Consider the following 19236-nt stretch of genomic DNA (forward strand, 5'->3'; position numbering starts at 1 on the left):
TCCCCCGACTGCACTCTTGGAGAGCCTGCAAAGCAATACGCCATCAGGGGCAAGGCAACGGGAAAAGAACAATCACCAACAGGAGGGGCGACGTACCTGGCTACCAGGGAGGACGACGTTGTCCAAAGCCCCCATCGCCGAGGACAGAGCCGCGCAGGCGTGGGCGAGGCCACCCTGCACCGCTGCCACTTGTGCCACTCCGCAGCGTCATCCAGGGTGAAGAGGTGCCTCGGCGGGTCCTCACGGGATGCCCAACGCAGGACAGACCCTCTCCACGCCCTGGGAACGGTGGCAGCCGAGGCCGAGGCGGGAGCCGATCCTGGCGCCGCTATCGAAGCAGGCTCCACCACCCCGGAAGCCGCCGGGTTCACCGACGACCCCGGCGGCTGCGCACCCGTCGCCGCCAGGGCCGCCGCGGGGTCGTTCAATGGCGGCGCCGCCTCCGACGCAAGCGGCGGAACAGGTATCCCCGCGGCTACCTCGCCCTCCGCCGCAACCGCTGAGGGAGGCTCCTCCGCTCCTGCCGGAGTCCCTCGAGCAGCTCCTCCGCCTCCGCCGCCGATGCCACCTCCGCTGGGATCCCCGAGGCGGAGGTCCCCGCCTCCGTCGCCGCTGCCTCCTCCGCCGCGGCCGCGGGGGCAGACGCTCCCTCCTCTGTCGCCGCCACCGCCAACCCCGTTGCGGCTGCGGGGACATCCATCCTTCCTCCCGTCGCCGCCGTCCCCTCCGCCTCGTCGGTGTCAAGATCGATCACCTCCGTAGGGTCGACTGGGGGAGCAGAAGGCAGCACGGGGGCCACGCCCTCCACCGCGCTCGACGCCGCCGCCACTCTGATGGTCGTCGTCACAGAGGCCGCTGCCGCGGCAGGATCCGCGACCTCACCAGGGACCCCGCCACTCACCGCGGGCGGGACCACGGTCCGCCCCACAGAGGCGGACGACACCCGCAGCGCCTTCTTGGGCGCCAGCTGCAAGATGAGACCACGGGGGGCGGCGCTGCGAATCAACGAACAAACGTCAGCGGAAACGAACGCAAGAAGAGGAAAGGAACAAGACTCACGAGGAAGGCCAACTTACGTTCCTGCAGAGCAAGGACGGCGCGCGCGCTTCGCCTCGGAGCCGGACGCCGACCTCGGGGCATCCAGCAGCGGCCGCTTGTCGCCGCTTCGCTACCCTTGAGTCTCGGGCGCGACGGCGGGGGCAGGCTCCGCGGACCTCCAGGGAGCGCCCCGCGCGGACTCCTGGAGGGCGCCCCGCGCCGGCTCCTGGGCAACGGCGGGGGTGGGCTCCGAAGACCCCCGGGGGGCGCTCCGCGCCGGCTCCAGGGAGGCACCCCGTGCCGACCCCTGGGGGGGTGTCCCGCACCGGCTCCTGGGAGGCGCCCCGCGCCAACCCCTGGGGGGCGTCCCGCGTCAACCCCTGGGGAGCGCCCCGCGCCGACCCCTGAGGCGCGGCCCCGGAGCCTTGCGGAACCAAGCCCCGGGCGGACGTCCCCTCCGCCTCATCCCTCGCGGCTGTTTGCGGGCGCACCTCCCGGATTACGAGCGCGCCCGACCGAAGGGAGAAAATCAGCTCTTCCTCCTCTTCATCATCTTCCTCATCTTCATCCTCGTCATCATCATCGTCGTCGTCGTCGTCGTCTAACATGACCCGCCCTTTCCGCCGCCATTAGAACTCCTTGGCGGCCTTCTTCTTCCTTTTCGCCGTCTCCTTGTCCTTACGGCGCTTCTGCGCTTCAGCAAGGAGACGATTTTGCGTCCGCCGATCGGCGTCCTCCGGCGCCGGCGGGTGTGAGTCCACGACCTGGGTCAGCGTGCCCTGCGAACGCGAAATGGCCCCGCGTCAGAACGACGATTACAAGACGCGAAGAAAGGAGGTCGGCGCCCCAATCCCTTACCAGGTCGACGAAGCCCGCGTCCGGGCGCATCGGCGGGTGCCTAGGCACCGGGTAGTCGGCATCCTTGTCCTCCAACGCCTCCCGAATCCGTTGCCGAATCTCGGAGGCGGCGAGCGCGCCCGCCACCAAGGTGGTGCCCTCGGTCGGCGCGTCGGGAGTCATGGCGGCAAGCGAACGGACCCGGAGCATTAGCGGCGCTACTCGCCGGGCATGGTACGCCCCAATGACCCCGGCGCCGCTAAGCCCCCTCCTCTTCAGCTGCTCGATATCCTGCAGCAGGTCAAGGATCCGCTTCTTCTCCTTCTCCACCGGCCCGTACGCCCACACCTCCGGCGCCACGTCGATGGTACGGCCGGTGAATTCCGGCAGGGGGGAGTTCGAGTAGTTCTTCACATAGAACCACTGGTTATGCCACCCCTTATGGGACGCCGAGGTCTTCATCGCCATATACTCCTTGGAGCGAGTATGGTGGAGGTGGATTCCGGCGCACCCGATCGGCACCGGGGGCGACCGCTGCTGGTTCCCCCTCCTCTCTGTCTTCTGGTACAGGCTCACCGTGAAGAAATACTTCAACAGCGAGAAGTTGGGCTTGATGCCCAGGAACCCCTCGCACAGTGCGACGAACGTCGCGATGTGCTGGATCCCGTTGGGGTTGAGGTGCTGAAGCTCGAGCCCGTAGTAGTGGAGGAGCCCCCGGAAGAAGAGGCTCGGTGGAGTCGCGAACCCCCGCTCATGGAAATGAGCGAAGGAGACGACGTAGCCGGGGGGAGGCGACGGCACCTGCTCCGACCCCGGCAGCTCCCACTCGCCTGCCTCCGTCCTCTCGCAGAGGAGGCCTTTCTTCACCAGGCCTTCGGCGCGCGACGAGTTGAAGTGAGAGATCTCCCAAGATCCCATCGCCAGAGGAGGAGGAAGCCTGACGGGGGTGGGAAGAAAGGGCGTAGCTTGGAGCGGAGGAAGGCGAAACGGGCGCAGGTGAGCTAAGGGCGAGTCCGGAGGGGGAAAAGGCTTGAAAGCAGAAGGCGGGCGGAACCAGCGAGGCGGAGCTTCCGTTTTTATAGGAAAGGCGCGGGGGGAGCAGAACCGACGCCCCTGTCGCCATAAATGCGGCGCCAGGTACGCCCCCGTCACGCCCACTTTCTTTTCGGAAACCGCGCGCACGATCGGCCGCGAAAACATCCTATCCTCCTCGATTCGCGGGTCGGCACTCTCCATAACTCCATCTCCCGGAAAGCACGCCCACGACATCCCCCCCGTTCGGCCCAAAACGCAACATCCGCCCCGATTCATCCCAAGGCCCACCGAAAGGTAAGAAAGGGATACGGGGCTGAAAACGCCCCTACGGCCCATTACTATCCAGAGGTTCGAAGGCTGGCCCGCTACGGGTTCGACAGCCGCCTCAGGACATCCCCCGAGCGAGGGGTGAGAAGGGACGGGTCCGCTAGCGGCCAACACCCAGGCAAGCGAAAGCCAAGGGCGTCCCGGTCTCACGTTCGAGTCCAGACCGGAATCAAAGTTCATGGTTTTTCCACGAGGAAAGGCAACGAGCCCCCGAATCCGACCGAACGGACCCGGGAACTATATGAACTGGCCGGCTGGAGACTGCAGTACGCCACCAGCTTGGCCCGAGCCGGACCCCCCCGAACGGGGACCGGGACTCCACTCGAACCTACCCGTTCGCAGCTCAACGAGCACCACGGTTCGTCCAACGAGGATAGCGTGGCACGGCTCGACCCCTCCGTCCTAGCGAACGGATGCTTGAGGGGTAACAATCAAAAGTCGACCTAGCCTCCCAATCGGTCTCCTGCAACGCGCGGGGGCTCGGGGGCTAGCGTCGCGACCAACGACCACGCGTGTGGTCGCGATTTAGGGACTCCCCGGTCAAGCCGGACTAACAACGCTCCCTACCCCCAATCAAACCGCAGCTTGCAGGACGAGCAGAAGATCTCCAGCGAAACGGCGAAAAAAGCCTCTGGAGGAGCACTCCTGCTCCACCACAGGCTCGGGAGCTACTGTCGGGGGGAAATATTAACGGCCTCCTAATGCCGCTTAAAGCAACGGTCCTGAAGGCCCAAGCCCATCTAAGGTAGCGAAATTGCCGTCGGCCCGACATGGCAGGGAGAGGCCACGCTCCGCCTCGCCCGACCAGGAGGGACGCTCCCGACCCCTTGAAGGCCACGCTGCGCCTCGTCCGACCGAAGACCCGGGGTCGGACGCTCCCGACCCCTTGAAGGCCACGCTCCGCCTCGTCCGACCGAAGACCCGGGGTCGGACGCTCCCAACCCCCTGTGGACTGCACTCCGCCTCGCCCGACCCCGAGTTCCGGGGTCAGGCATCCCCGACCCCCGGAAGATCGAGCTCCGCCTCGCCCGACCGCAGATCTGGGGTCGGGCTGACCCAGGCCCGCCCGACAAGTATCCGCCTCGGGCGCCGATCTCGTGGGCCCTCCTATCAACCTCGCCATAAATGCGCCACAGGCATGGCATGTCAGAGAGAAGGATGATCGCGCTCCTCATGCAATCTACTGCAAGTACCCATGCACGGCCGCACTGTACAAAGCTACAGTACCTGCGGCCTCCTTCCATTCGCCGCAAGGCACTCATGGCCTGCGCCGCCCGGAGCAGAAGGAAGACCCGCCCGTTCTCGGGTCCCGTGCGCCCGGCAGCAGGGGTGTGACGCTCGCTCTCCGCGAGCCATCAGCAGGACGGCGGCATCCGCCGTCCCTCCCAATGGACACCAGAGTCACGACGAAACGCCCTCATCATGACCCGGCGGCTACAGCCACCGAGGAGGCCATCTGCAGGGCGCGACGACAGTTGGCGCGCGGCCACCCTCCTCCTCCTCCAGCATACGCGCCGGCAGACGCCGAAGGCTGGCGAGGACGCCGGGCACCTAGGAACTTGATTCCTCCCTTCGCGTTGTATTTTTACCATACTACATTTAAACTCTTTACTGCTCTCACCACCCGGTCTCACCTGTAACCCCGGCAGTCCCCTTACGATATAAAAGGAGCATCGGGGGCCAGAGACGGGGGGTCGGATTCTTTTCTCTCAAGCCAACAGCACACTCTCGCATTCCCTTAGAGCACAAGCACCTTCAAGAGACCTGGGATCAGATCTCTCTCTCGTTCCTCTGTAACCCCTACTACAGAACCCCGCGTGGGCAACACGAGCAACCTCGATACTGGACGTAGGGCCTCCTTTGTCCGAACCAGTCTAACCCCGTGACTCCCACGCCACCATCCGAAGCCTTACGCGCATAAAAGAAATTTACTAGTCTAAGTCTTGACCCGCAAATCTTGACAACGACATAATGAGAGCTCGTTTTGCCAAAAAAAAAAATCTTTTTCATTTCTCTTCGTTTCAAACGAGGCCTCAGGATGGGAGAGAGTCGCCCATTTAGCCTAGTTGTAGGCAAGTGCGCATAACTAACGGTGAATTAATTGGTGATTGATATCAGGTGTTCAAATCTCTGCTTCCTTTTAAGTAAAAGTAGACATAAGAGAATGGCTTACGGTGAATTGGTGATTGAGGTCATGATCAAGTGTTGAAATCTCTACTCTCCTTTAAGTAAAAATATGCATAGGAGAATCTCTTCAAATCAAGAGAACAAAAAGAAATTCAATCTTGACTTTTGAGTCCTCCATAAGACGGTAACGATTATACGCAAATTAACCCCGATGTTTATCAAATATTTTAACCAACCAGAGGAAAAGGCAGCAGAGATGATTGCATTGGAAAGTACTAGGTCGTACTTTATAAAAATCATTGTAACACACACTCACACACAGCACTACTACTTAAGCAATTGTCATTGCAGATTTGCAGGAAGCTGAATCTATTCAGAAGGAGGATGCCCCTGCCACTGTCCTAGCTACTGTAGGGCGCATCTCGCTCGGATTCTGTAGTACGTGTACAGCAGCAGGAGACGTCCATGTCAACCCCAACTACCTGCACGCTCTGATCTCTAGACATCATATGTTCGGATGCTAATTAGGAAGATTAAACATAGTTTAATTACAAAACTAATTGCACAGATGGAGTCTAATTCGTGAGACGAATCTATTAAGGCTAATTAATTCATCATTAGCAAATGGTTACTGTAGCACAACATTGTTAAATCATGGACTAATTAGGCTTAATAGATTCGTCTCGCGAATTAGACTCCATTTGTGCAATTAGTTTTGTAATTAAACTATATTTAATACTCCTAATTAGTATCTAAATATCCGATGTGATAAGTGCTAAAGTTTAGCACGGGGTATCCAAACACCCCCTGCTGTAAAACGAGGGGCACTATAAAACGGTGGCCCTGAGCCACTATAAAACGAGGGCCATGCCTACGCCGCTGCTGGTCACGTACTCACATCTCTGCATCCACAAGTACCTCGCCCGTGCGTCACCTTCTTGCACTAGGTAGGTTTTTTTCAACATTCAAACAAATCCCTCTTGTAATCTTGCCATCAATTCGTGCTTAACCGCATGCGCGCGTGCAAGATTTTGACGTCCATAAATGATTGGCCCGTACTTGCATTTGGTATATGTTTCTTGCTTGTTCCTGATCAAGATGTGTTTTACGATGCTTGCCAGCAGGACGAATGGAGTTCCTGCCGGCGGGCTTCCGGTTCTTCCCCACGGACGAGGAGCTCATCACCTACTACCTCGCTCCGAAGGCCATGGACGACAGCTTCACCTCGCCGGCCATCCGCGATGTCGACCTCTACAAGTCCGAGCCATGGGACCTGCCATGTAGGATTGTCGCATGAGCTCACTACATATCCATGCATCCAAGCAAGTTAGCTAGCTGCTCAATGCTCATTGATGTTAATGTTCCCAGGCGAGCAGCAGGCGGCGGCGGCGGCAGCCGACCTGCAAGAGGGCTATTTCTTCTGCAGGAGGGGCAGCAAGTACCCGTCCGGCGTGCGCGCCCGCCGCGCGACGCGGCTGGGGTACTGGAAGTCGACGGGGAAGGACAAGGCCGTGCACGGCAGGGACGATGGCGGCCGCCTCGTCGGGACGAGGAAGACGCTGGTGTTCTACCGCGGCAGGGCGCCGAGAGGGGAGAAGACCGGCTGGGTCATGCACGAGTACGCCATGGGCGACAAGAGCAGCAGCGCCCTCCTCAGAGGAGCACAGGTGCACACAATCTCACACGAAGATGACCTGTACTTGTTCTTTTCTCTTTGGTACTTACATGTGCTTCTAATGGAAGATTCCTTGCTTGTTTTAATAAGTAAGGAGTACCATGAAGCTGTACTCTGTAATGTCCTACGATTGTAATCGATGTGTTCTGGCCATATGCAGAGTGAGTGGGTCATATGCAAGGTGTTCATGAGGAAGCAGCATTCGTCGAGCGGCGAAAGGAAGGTGACAACTGAGGAGACGGTTCATGACCAGGCCTCCATCACTCCAGGCCATGTCCTTCTTCCAATGCTACCGGACGGTTGCGATGGTGAGCAGGAGGCGGCGCCACCACCGGTAGTCACTGACTCACGGTCACGGCACACGGTCAGCGACTCGGGTGCACAGGCCATGGACGGTAACGAGAAGGATCCACATCATCATCGACCGTCGTGGTTCAACCATGATGACCAGCTTGGAGCGCATTGCTCCACGTTGTCAGTCATGCAGAAGCAGTCCGATGACGATGCAGATTATTATCTGCCGGAGCTGCTGGAGTACGACGACTATGACGACTTATCGAACCCTGGGTTGGGGTTGCTGGACTCCGGCGGTGAGGCGAGCCAAAGTTCTGAGATCATCTCCGCCGCCATTGGCCCCCTTTACCTCGATGGTCTCTACTGGAACTTTTGTTTCTGAAGGCAAATATATTCAATGTGTGTGCATTAGACATAAATTCTGAGGTCTTCTGAACAAATGCTGCAAAGCACTTGCAATATAATGTGTGAGTTTGACATTTAGAGTACAGGTTGATGGGTGTAAAGAACACTAGGGTTGGCACAACAGTGGTATAGTTTATAGTTACACTAGAAAGCAGTGCATGCTTGTATATATCATGGGCTTCTATATCGTTTCATATCATGTACATACTTCTCAGAAATGTTCAAATATAAGGGAGTACCTCCACGTATATGGAGTAGTTATTCTTAGTTGAGAAAAAAGCCTGGTCAGTACAATCTTTTGCTCTCCTTCCGTTCATCGGTCTATTAAGATAATTATCTATGTGCATGCATAAGCAGGCCAGGTTTGGTTAATGGTGATATGATCAGCTAGTGATAGGCAGGTTTGATTAGTCCATATTTATCAATGATTAGTTCTTGCACTTACTTGCGAGCTTGCATCACTTCAGCAGGAGACAAATCAAGTTACAATAATTGGATTAGTTACTGGTAATCTCGTCGACAATCAGGATCCATGAACCGTGGGGTCATGAAGAAGAGATCTGATTAGCGTCACATGCTTATTTGGCATTCCATGACTCGGTCCAATCTCGTTATCCTGCAAACAGCGTGTGGATCTCAGCGACCATGAGTAGTTTAGCATCTCATATGATTGACGCCTAGTTGTTCCTGATAAATGTAAGCTAAAGGACAGATCTTATGTTGTTAAAACATAATAATGATTGGATGTCTCTTTTTTTTTTTTACTTATGACCGGAGGCAACTGATGTCAGGTTGAACATGCCTCGTTACTAGGTAATTTTATATGTGCTATGCGTGAAAGTGGCTAGTTGCAACAGCAAAGAAACAAAAGGATATCCTGCTTTTTAATCTTGACCTAGATGAATCAAGTGGCTTACTTTTTTATAAACCAGAGAGCAAATCAAGGTGCCAAGATGACTAAGGATTTGGTTTAGTTGAGCATTCTATTTGGATATCCAAGTTTTTTGTTTTTGGCATCCTGGGCTGCATTCAGTTTTACTATAAAAACTGCCATCTAGGATTGATGGTTCAGAAAGAGGGGGCATGTCATCCAATGGCAAACCTAGTCAAAAGCATAGTAGAACGAACCAATATTGCATACCTCTAGTCTCAGCAAATCACTGCTTCTTACATGCTCATGTGAATCTGCAAAAAAATGGTAATAGCATGATTTTCACCCACACAGAAAACAAAAATCTTGTTGTATAAGACACGCGAAGTAATCTGACATACATCTTGCTTTCCTGTTTTATGCCTTTCATCTTCCATTGCCAAAATGATAGCAAACACTGATGTCTTCTTGCTGTCGTGTTTCAGAAGAGTACGTGACAAATTACGCAAAGAAACTAAGCCAATGTCTGAAGCTTCCACGAAAGAACTACCTTTTGCTAACATTGGTTTATCATGTGTGAAATGGCGCAACAATCAATAGCTATGGAGTACTTAAATGTTCTTACACTATACAATGGTTCTTAAACCTCGTGTTGCTAACAGAGTTTAGGAATAATTTAGGCAAATGATGGGACTAATCTTCAAGCCGACGTTGCTTAATGAGTCATGCCTAATGTCAAGATCCAAAATTCCAGTTAGGTCAGATTGATTGTACCTGACAACAGTACGGTGGTTAAATTGACATCACTGCGTGCAGGTTTTATTAAATCTCTCTCTATATGAGCATTTGACTCCAACCTTTGCTGCCTTGAATTCCTACAGAAGACTCAAGAAAGGTTATTGTATGCCTAATATAGGGAGAATAAGAAAATGAATTGTATACTCACACGAGGGCTTAGATCACTGAAAGGTGCAAGTGAGTACAAGAAAAGAATTAGTTCTGCTCACCAAAGGACCAAATCAAAGATATTGAAAGGTTTTACTAGCTAGCTAGTGAGCAATCAGGAAATGCAACTAGCAGGTGCAGGCATTTTTGCATGCATGATCACAAAAGAGTCAAGGAAATGCATACATTTAAGTTGACCAATCAATCATCAAGAAAGTACTTTTGACTATGGATAAATAAATCACACATTTTGGTTGCCTACGGTTGTTCATCCAACTATGGCAGTAACACATATTCTCACCTACCATCATGCTCCTCCAAACCATGGAGAGCTCAAACATATTTGTTGCACTGTTAATGGAGTGAGCCTGAAGCTGTAGGTTAACTTTCAGTTCATCATTGGGGATGCTGGACAGCTTGTGTAGTTTGGACCGCTTTCAATACAGGCCTAGAGTTATATGAGTGCCTTAAAAGTGCTGTCTGAGTTGCACAAGACGTACCTCAAGAAAAGGTAATTGGAGGAGACAAGCCATTTGGTGCAATTAAGAGGCCGTGCATGTTCACAGTAAGCACTCATGAACATTATCAGCCACTACTCTGAGTTTGACTTTTGAGATATCTGCCGGTTAGTTTATTCCTGCTTCTTCCATAGCCTCCCACGTTTTCCTACAGCAGTGCAGCGATCTCAGAAAATCTTGTGCTTTCTTAAGTAAGATCTGGGGGAGGGGTAAATATGTTGTTAGGACCTTTGACTCTCCACTTGACTCTATACCTTGGCAAACAAACAATCTTTTGGAACCTTTTAATGGATGGTAACAGGTACAGTTTGGGCGTTCACTTCTCTTAGATTGGATCTTTGTTATGTTCCTTCCATCTACCAATCAAATCCGACTCCTCTGGAACTTTTGGAAGACATATTGGAGAATTAGAAAATTGATATGTTAGATGTGGAGCACACAAGGAGGTCAAACATTGACGACAAACCAAAACACCCACATCAGCCTGAAAGCATTAACCCATCTCACTTACAGCCCTAAAATATCAACATAAGGTAATGAGAGCTAAGTTTAGTTAGTCGTACCACCAAATACTCTTTGGTTTGACATTGGATAGGAACAACCAAATAAGTAATTCCAAATTCTCTGCTGTTTTAATTACTGTAGCATAATTAATTTATGGATTTTGTTGGTGCTGGTGTTTAGAACTTTGGAAAAAAGCTCCTCCTTTTTTACTGATCAGTTGAAAACTACCTGCAAAGAGTATCATTAGCACAGTTCATTGGGAAAGGCTGCAACCACATTCATTCCTTTTTCCTTTTCTTCTGAAAAGTGGCACTTCAATGACCGGCCTCATGCATCTCACAGAAACAATGACTTTGGTACCCGCTAGGCATCAACAGTTCTGAAGTTGTTCCCTACTCTAGGCTTGATTATTTTGTCCTTTTTTCGAGGGCAAATTATTTCGTCCTTTCACCTCAGTCTTAAACCAAGATGGCAATCATATATCATGTAGGCAAAATGGGATTACTGAAAACGTTTTCCACTCTAACTAAAGCTGCACCAGAACTAATTGCATAGCTAAAAATACTTCGACTCCAATTATAGCTGCTCACCAGAACTGCATAGTGACAGAGACTTGCCATGATGAAATCCTCATTCTGAATCATTCTTAGGCACTAAAAGGTAATCATCGTATTGGTCACATCAGACTCTAAACCGAAGCATATCAAGGGGTTGCCATATATTACCTCTCCACTAGATCAAATAACTGACCTTTACCGTTATATTTACTGAAAAATCCAAGCCTAAGTCCAAATGACTTTAAGGCTCCTCTCAATCAAGCAACAGACCATAACCTTGACCCATCTCACCCCAATAAAATGAATCATTTCTTAGCCTTACCCCAACACCAACCTGGACGCGGTGTCACCTGTGGGGCCTGATCACCCATGGAGTTATTGCGATTTTTAATTCATGGGCCATAGCGAACTGGACCTGAGTGTTAAACTGACCCTCAAACGAAGGCATTTGTTTGTTACTGTATTTTTACGTTCAGTAGATCAACAAGGAGCTGTACGTCTACCTGTACCTCGTAGCCAAACTGAAGCAAACCAACACAAGGGCATTTATGTCATGATAAGGCATGGAAAATTCAGTGCTCATACCTCCTATCATGCTAATGATTTATAGCAGTAGCAGTGTGCCTTGTCTTCTTCTCATCCTGCTCTATTTATCCTCCAATCCCTCTGCACTCAGAAGCTTGACTTCAGAAAGATAACACTCCACACTGCTTCAATGGGGCGATCACCATGCTGTGAGAAGATTGGCCTGAAGAAAGGTCCATGGACGCCGGAGGAGGATCAGAAGCTGCTTGCCTACATTGAGGAGCATGGGCATGGGAGCTGGCGAGCGTTGCCTGCAAAGGCAGGTGAGTGACGACCAAGCTGAATTCCCACCATCTTGCAAATGAACAAAGTTAGCGAGAATTCCACCAACATCCTGCAGGCTTGCAGAGGTGCGGGAAGAGCTGCAGATTGAGGTGGACAAACTACCTGAGGCCAGACATCAAGAGGGGCAAGTTCAGCTTGCAGGAAGAGCAGACCATCATCCAGCTTCATGCTCTTCTTGGTAACAGGTGAGTACCAATGAAATTAGTCAGCCCCAGATTGTTACAGTAGACATCCTCTGAAGTGTTCAGAGCACTAGTGATCCTTTTGCTGCAACGCCATAGGTATCTTCTCTGACTTCTTTCTGCCAAGATGAAGTGCACTGTCTGTTCTTGTCAGACTGCTGTCTGCCATTTACTGACATTAACGAAGCACATGCATCAACCCCGAAAGGATTGTCAATGTATTTATATTGAATTAGAAAGTGACGGTCAATGAATTAAAGTCTCTATCCAGATTTTGGCATTTAAAACGAGAAAAATTGGAATTCTGAGTGCTATGATTTTAGCTTAATCGAAATCTTCCTTTCTAGTGCATTTTCTGTGTCAACATCTGAGTGCACCAATTTATTCTGCTGCATGTACCAAGTTATGGCATGGCATCTGTACTTTTTAGTTTGTCACCTCATCTCCCCTCCCATCAGTTTCTGGTATCCGTAAACCTCTTAATTTCTGTACTCCAGTAAAGAATGTCAGCATATCCGATGGATGAAAACAAAATATCAGTTTTAACTCACGAGTTTATTTTCCTGGCGCTGTTCAGATGGTCAGCCATCGCAACACATCTACCAAAGCGCACGGACAATGAGATCAAGAACTACTGGAACACCCACCTCAAGAAGAGGCTGGCCAAGATGGGGATCGACCCTGTCACCCACAAATCTATCAGTGGCACTCTCACTGGCACCGCAGACGACAAATCAGCCAAGGTTGCGGCAAGCCTCAGCCACATGGCTCAGTGGGAGAGCGCCCGCCTCGAAGCTGAGGCACGGCTGGCTCGAGAGTCTAAGATGCGAACAGCAGCGCCGACACCAACCACACTCCATGGGCAGCAAACGAATGTACCTGCCTCCACTGCTTCTCCATGCCTTGACGTGTTGCATGCATGGCAGGGTGCAAAGATAGACCTGGAGTCACCTACCTCCACACTGACGTTTACAGGGAGCAATAGTGGCATGCTGCCAACCCCCAGGACCAACAGACTAGAGGTATCAGAAAGCAACTCTGTGATGTGGGAGAGGAGTGATGAACTGGAGGGTGAAGAAAGCGATTGGCAGTTCTACAGCAGGCACCAAGTGCTGGGACTGGAAGGCAAGGAGAGGGAAGAGGACTTCATTGGCTGTGAAGAGCCGTGGTTCTCAGGAATGGCTGGGGTTGGAGCTGGCTTCACAGGCATGCTGCTTGATGGATCCAATGAGCATGACGCATCAGAATGCTGGGGTGAGTCCAGCAATGGCCAAACTGAGCACAGCAACCAAGCATCAGATGAGGAGGACAAGAATTATTGGAATGGTGTCCTCGGCATGGTGAACTCAGAGCTGCCACCCCAGTCACCCCCATCCCCATTGGTCTAGAATATACGGCTTCTGACCGAAATCTATTGGGTCATCAGAAGTCAAAAGGGAAACAGAAAGAGCGCTACAAATAAATGCTACAACTGCTGCAACAGTATGAATTGTTTTTTCTCCATGCATGTGAAAGTGAAATAATTAGCTATTGTGTGGATCTAGTAAATAAATTGTATTAATTTATGTCAGTTTCTTTTTTGTTGGCCTAGGGCTAGAAATAACTGTATGATAGCCACCAGGACCCCAGCAGGGACACCACATTAATGACCCACGGACTTTACAGTTGTTAGTTCAACGCCCAAGTTGTCTTGTCTCCCCCTCTTTGGACTCCAACCCAGAATGATTAATCAGTACTATTACCATAAAGTTAGAATATCACTTCAGTTCAAAAGTGAAGTTACAAGTTATTTCAGCAAATAAGTCCAATTTGGCGTGTATGTTCCTTCATTCGAATAAAGAAATGTACATAGTGACTCAACAGCATATATGAAGTATCCTCCTCTTAGAACGCCAACAGAATGTAGATAGTGTCCATTAGACTGTCAAACAAATTTTAAAGGAATATATCTTTAGTTACTGCAAACCATACCAAAAAGATGAACAGTTACCAGAACAATGTCAGGAAAAAAACAGATGAAGGTAAACATTGTTCTAGAGAACAGGTATTTTTAACCAGAAAACTAGTACCCAGAATAATAAGGACATAGAAGTGCCTCAGCTAAAGTACAGGGGCAAGAAAAGAAAGATATTGAAACTGTTTCATGGGAGATTGAGAATAAACATTGTGATATATCGCCACTGTTGATTTGTTATGGGGTTGTGTAAAACTGAAAACATGCAGACACACCAACTGAACAGGAAGGCAAAAGACAAAACACTGACCTCACAACGAAGGAAGAAAGGACAACCATGGCCCCGTTGAAATAACTATGCAACATTGCATTATTGAGACCACAGTAGAGGTCCTTCCCTCTGCACATGGCCTCTCAAAACAGATCAACCTCTTGTGCCAGAGGAAGACTGTACCACTTTGTTCAAAAGCTTGGTTGGATCCCTGAAAAGAAAACTTTGGTAGAGTCATCATAATTCTGCAAAACCACCCTTTTGTCTCAAGAACCATTGCATTTAGAACCATTGTCCATATTGCAGATTTCAATCAATACTTTTAATTGCGACAATTTATGTCTTTTGTTTCAAAATAAATTACCATCTGTGCTTCTAAGTTTACGAGCTGACCATCTGTAATTCGAAGCAAGAGAAAAATACTAATGTGAACACAATGAAATTACACGAGATGTGAAATTCAGTACAGTGCAGGTCTTATACGATCAATCAGACAGCCTGCATGTCTATTGCTTTGTGCATGTGAGCAATTTTATAGAGGCATGCAGATTAACTAGCAATAGTATCAAAAGAATTAAGTAAAAATTGGCATGAATTTGGAAGTACATGTCCTACAGTATTGAAGCTTGAAAACAGAAGGGCAAGATTATACCAACTTACCAACTTACAAGTATGTTAAGACAAACTCATACTAAGACACTTACAGTGGAACTAACTGCTACCCATAGTTGTAGTCGCCAGAAACCCATTAGTGCTTCAACCACACTGCTTGCATATGCTACACAATCACATGATGTAAAAAATTGATTTTTCTTTTTCTTTTTCAGGCATTCAAGGCGGAACGTCACCACTTGAAAAAACATCAGGTACGAGCTATTGAATTTGGTGCAAAAGAACCAGCAAAAACTAAGGGTACAACCGTTTATACAAGTCGACACTGTTACGGAAACCATTCGTGCATCACCATGCCAGATTTAGATAAATAAGAGTCCTAGCCGGTTGTATTTGTTTATAGAAGGTGCAAGTATTATTAGCATGTTATCTCTTTCTATCTTTAGGAAGTCTAAGAGTCCTAGCCAGTCTGTTAGTCCATGATGTGTTAGTTAGCTGTTGCACAAAAGCTATTATGGCATTCCAAGGGGTCCTCCACATGAATCGATCTAGTAAGGGGCTTTGCCCACCAAATTCAGCTATGATCAGAGCCTCTTCTCGACAAGAGAAGCCTGAAGGTTAGAGGGCGATCAGCCCTTGTCTCACTGTGTAATCTAGTACCACAATAAATGCATCCCATCATTTAGGCACGACATGACATTACAATACGCATTTCAAATGATCAAGGACAGCTGATAAAATAAATTGCACAATCACTCACAATATTCTCCTTGCAAAGGTTTATAATCCAAGATGCAAAGAAAGTTACCGTCAAGAAGTTATCCTTGATATCTAATAATCTGTACCTTCATTTTTAGATGCTACCCACCTAAGACATGACTAGACCTATGACAAGACAATAGCATACAGCTGCCAAGTGTAATTGGCAAATTTACACTATGCAGAATGCTTTATAGTATTGTAAATTTGTAATTATGCAGTACGATGCATATTGCATAAACTAAAAAGATAGCCCACTGTATTTTATGGAGCATATGACACAATTGATCACTTCCTATTTTGTACACATAACAAACTTAATTGAATATGAAATTCGGAAGGTCAAATCTGATAATGAAATTATACACCTGAATTTGGTGTGAAATAAGAGATAAAAATTAAAATCTTTGGCGAGGAGATAAGAGTTGAAAAGTAATACATGCACATATCAACTCAGTGGAGTTTTAGATTACAATGAACAAAGGCCAGTTAATTCAAAATTCATGCTCGAAACAAAAATGTCAACAATAGAGGTATACATAAAAAGAAACTTGAACACAGGCATATATAGAGGCTGAAACACAACATATGATGGAGCTAAAGTTGTCAAACCAAATTCATATGCATATAGCATAGAGGGGTAATAGAGTTCAGGATTTCTGATAGACAGCAGACCAAATGCAAATCTAAGTAAAAATAAATAAAAATGCAGATAAATCAAATCATATAGTTTGTGAATAAGCAACTCGTGTTCACACAAATGCAGCAACATCTGTATCTGTGAATAAAAGATCCAGATCTTGCCAATGCAGATGACCTGACAAATTCGATCCATTTCTAGCCGTGGACCTATACTTGTAATGATAAAGACAGATATGCTCTTAAGGAAAACAATAGCATACAACTAGTCCAATCTCTGCATCTGATTCATGCTAATTTCTGATTACTTCATGGATTATGTTGCGGCACTAAAAGATAGAAACTGAGGCTGCTTTTTCAAGATTTTCTCATCCAGTAGAAAGTAATTCATTTATTTGATTTGGCATGTGATGTTCGAACATACTGGAACTCTTGGTCAATTATGTTTGCTGCACATGCCGCATTATGTGCCATTTTGCATGACTATTCTAGAAAGACAATCATAAGTGGCAGATCCACCCCCACAGACTAATAATTCTTGATCGACCTGTGATTATTATCATAGTACCAAATATCATAGTAAAATTTTATGAGTCAGAATCTACATCAATTTACGTTAAAAAAAAAGAATCTACATCAATAGTCATACAGGATTAATTACTTCTCACTAACAGACATACAGTTAAGGCCTAGTCATGACATTAGCCTTACCGATCCAAAGAATTATTTTGGTCCATCCACCCTTATCACATAATGGACCTCAATAGGACCATTTTTTTATTAATGGTGCAGATATAGCGAAAAAGAATATTTTTAAAAAAAGCAAAGAACAACACATTACTACTATCTCCATTTCTTTTTATAATAAGGTGTGCACACATAAGATTCTAACCCCGTAATCTTCACCCAACGATTAGTCTTATAAGATGCTAATGTTGATATCATTGTATTTGTATTTGAAAGTAGGATATTATGGTCATGATTTTGCTGTTAAACATTATACTATAAAAAAATCATGGGTCAAGACATAGGTTTTTAGAGCGTGCGGAGTCAAACCATGCCTTATATTTTGAAATGGAGTGAATAATGCAAAGGATAAGCCAAGGTGGGGGTCTTTTATCTAACAAAAATTTGTTGCAAGTGAAGTGAACACCCCCAGAAGGGCCAGAACAACTCCCGATGTACATCCCTCAACCTCACCTTACATGAGGACAGCATCACACTTCTCGAATTTCTGAAGAGCCTGACCCTCTGAATACGCCATCCCGATCGAAGCCTCGCCATTCCTCCCAACACCCATGTAATACAGCCTCCAGTCATAGGCCCCATCCATTTGCACCAAGTACGGTGAACCAACCCCAGCACCATCCCACCCTTCGCCCTCCTCAGATGGGCACAGCACTGGCATCTCACTGGACCGCCTCCACCCTTTAAGCCCGTCCTCCGACACAGCCATTCCAATGCTCACTTTCCCATCCGCATCAACACCATCATACACCATCACATACCGCCCGGCAGCACGGTCACGGACGACATGTCCATGCCGCACCCCGCATTCATCAAAGGATCCAGCACGGCCACCCTCAAGCACCTTCCCTATCTTCGTCCACCGGATGCCGTCCCTGGACCTCGCCAGACCTATCGCGTGCCTCCGCGACATTTCGTCGAACGAATGGTAGTACATCCGCAGGTCCCCGTCGGCGTGCATGACCACCTTGGGCGCGGCAATGCAGCGCGCCTCCCACCCACGGGGTTCCTCCCCCTCCTCCCCGACGCCGAGAAGCGCGCCGGTGTGGTGGTCCCCCTCGATGCGCGCCCAGTTGCGGCCGTCCTGGCTGATGGCGAGCCCCGGCAGCGCGGGGACGTCCGCTTCGGGGAACGCGGAGCCGAACCGCCCGTCGGTGGAGCCCGTGTAGTAGAGCCAGTACACGGCGGAGGACGGGAAGCGGCGCGAGGACGCGGCGGGGCCGGAGATGAGGAGGACGTCGGAGGGGCGGGCGGCGGCGGTGTCGAACGCCCACCAGTCCTCGGAGGGTAGCAGCGGGTCGGGGGACACGGGGGCGCTCCAGCGGAGCCCGTCCGGGGAGGTGGCGAGCGCGACGCGCGCGCCGGACTGGTGCCAGAGGAGCCACCCGCCGCCGTCCGGGACGCGCTTGACGACAGGGGAGCCCGCGCCGCGGAGGATGAGGCCGCGGGCCGCGGCGGTGGAGGATTGCTGGGTGGGAGAGTGGCAGCGGAGAGGGGCGGGGGCGAGGAGGCGGCCCGCCGGCGAGGGGAGGAGAGCGGCGGGGAGCATGGCAGGCGGGTTGAGAGTTGAGATCGTGAGAGTAGTTGTGCCGTGTGCCGGATTAGGAGGACGTGGGGCCCTTCGCATGGCACAGCGCGGAAATTTTTTTATTTTAGTATTTTGCAAAAATATATGGCTAAACAAAAATTGCAAATCCAAGCTATCGCTAGTTAAACCAGCGATAACTTCCTCCTCCTACACTTTCAAAAAAATCATCGACAAGATTTATAACTTTGTAGTTCAAACTTTTTTCATTTGGTGCTATTTTGGTGCTCAAATATTTCACAATTTTCAGATCTAAAATTTTTATCGATTATTTGAGTATAAAAATGGCATCAAATGAAAACAGTTTGAACTACAAAGTTATAAATCTCATCGAGAACTACAATTTTTATATAAAACTTATCTTGGTATACGAGTTCATATGAATTAGCTATGATTTTTTGAATGTGTACTACCCAGTTTCATTTTTAAAATTTAAATTTTAAATCTAAAACTTGTGTCGATTATTTGACCACACCAAGATGAC

The 19236-nt window shown here is 49.4% G+C and overlaps 3 protein-coding genes across 23 annotated transcripts; 2 read left to right on the top strand and 1 right to left on the bottom strand.

Annotated features, from left to right (window-relative positions):
* The first annotated feature begins 6237 nt into the window (after nucleotides 1–6237).
* LOC101777361 (NAC domain-containing protein 100) lies at nucleotides 6238–7715 on the top strand. Its single transcript, XM_022827763.1, has 3 exons — nucleotides 6238–6644; nucleotides 6760–7031; nucleotides 7200–7715. The coding sequence occupies exons 1-3, from the start codon at nucleotides 6494–6496 to the stop codon at nucleotides 7713–7715; spliced, it is 939 nt and encodes a 312-aa protein (XP_022683498.1). The 5' UTR covers nucleotides 6238–6493.
* Nucleotides 7716–8183: 468 nt separating this feature from the next.
* Nucleotides 8184–19017, bottom strand: LOC101767369. 20 transcript variants are annotated; one of them, XR_002678042.1, is made up of 9 exons: nucleotides 17621–19016; nucleotides 14450–14621; nucleotides 12106–12357; nucleotides 10327–12012; nucleotides 10055–10220; nucleotides 9384–9484; nucleotides 9011–9080; nucleotides 8880–8923; nucleotides 8184–8354 (listed from the first exon to the last, which is right to left on the bottom strand). XR_002678042.1 is itself a non-coding variant. In XM_004973453.4 (2 exons), exon 1 carries the CDS (start codon nucleotides 18792–18794, stop codon nucleotides 17622–17624), a length of 1173 nt encoding a protein of 390 aa, XP_004973510.1. In that variant the 5' UTR covers nucleotides 18795–19016; the 3' UTR covers nucleotides 13908–14621; nucleotide 17621. The 20 variants fall into 20 exon arrangements, 2 of the variants coding, with proteins under 2 accessions (XP_004973510.1, XP_022683074.1); XR_002678045.1 differs by lacking the exon at nucleotides 10055–10220 and having other exon boundaries at nucleotides 11719–12012; XR_002678036.1 differs by having other exon boundaries at nucleotides 9011–10220; nucleotides 10327–10456; nucleotides 11719–12012.
* Nucleotides 11814–15595, top strand: LOC101767770 (transcription factor MYB106). 2 transcript variants are annotated; one of them, XR_002678052.1, is made up of 4 exons: nucleotides 11814–11981; nucleotides 12059–12188; nucleotides 12763–13667; nucleotides 15238–15595. XR_002678052.1 is itself a non-coding variant. In XM_004973452.4 (3 exons), exons 1-3 carry the CDS (start codon nucleotides 11849–11851, stop codon nucleotides 13571–13573), a joined length of 1074 nt encoding a protein of 357 aa, XP_004973509.1. In that variant the 5' UTR covers nucleotides 11814–11848; the 3' UTR covers nucleotides 13574–13831. The 2 variants fall into 2 exon arrangements, 1 of the variants encoding a protein (XP_004973509.1); XM_004973452.4 differs by lacking the exon at nucleotides 15238–15595 and having other exon boundaries at nucleotides 12763–13831.
* Nucleotides 19018–19236: the final 219 nt, after the last annotated feature.

The sequence above is a fragment of the Setaria italica genome, chromosome VI (assembly GCF_000263155.2).
Source record: "Setaria italica strain Yugu1 chromosome VI, Setaria_italica_v2.0, whole genome shotgun sequence".
Classification (NCBI taxonomy): Eukaryota; Viridiplantae; Streptophyta; class Magnoliopsida; order Poales; family Poaceae; genus Setaria; species Setaria italica.

Coding starts and splice junctions, on each gene's coding strand:
- LOC101777361 (XM_022827763.1), top strand. CDS start 6,494: ATGGAGTTCCTGCCGGCGGGCTTCCGGTTCTTCCCCACGGACGAGGAG. Junction 6,645..6,759: donor CGAGCCATGGGACCTGCCAT/GTAGGATTGTCG, acceptor CGGCGGCGGCAG/CCGACCTGCAAGAGGGCTAT. Junction 7,032..7,199: donor CCCTCCTCAGAGGAGCACAG/GTGCACACAATC, acceptor GGCCATATGCAG/AGTGAGTGGGTCATATGCAA.
- LOC101767770 (XM_004973452.4), top strand. CDS start 11,849: ATGGGGCGATCACCATGCTGTGAGAAGATTGGCCTGAAGAAAGGTCCA. Junction 11,982..12,058: donor AGCGTTGCCTGCAAAGGCAG/GTGAGTGACGAC, acceptor AACATCCTGCAG/GCTTGCAGAGGTGCGGGAAG. Junction 12,189..12,762: donor CATGCTCTTCTTGGTAACAG/GTGAGTACCAAT, acceptor GGCGCTGTTCAG/ATGGTCAGCCATCGCAACAC.
- LOC101767369 (XM_004973453.4), bottom strand. CDS start 18,794: ATGCGAAGGGCCCCACGTCCTCCTAATCCGGCACACGGCACAACTACT.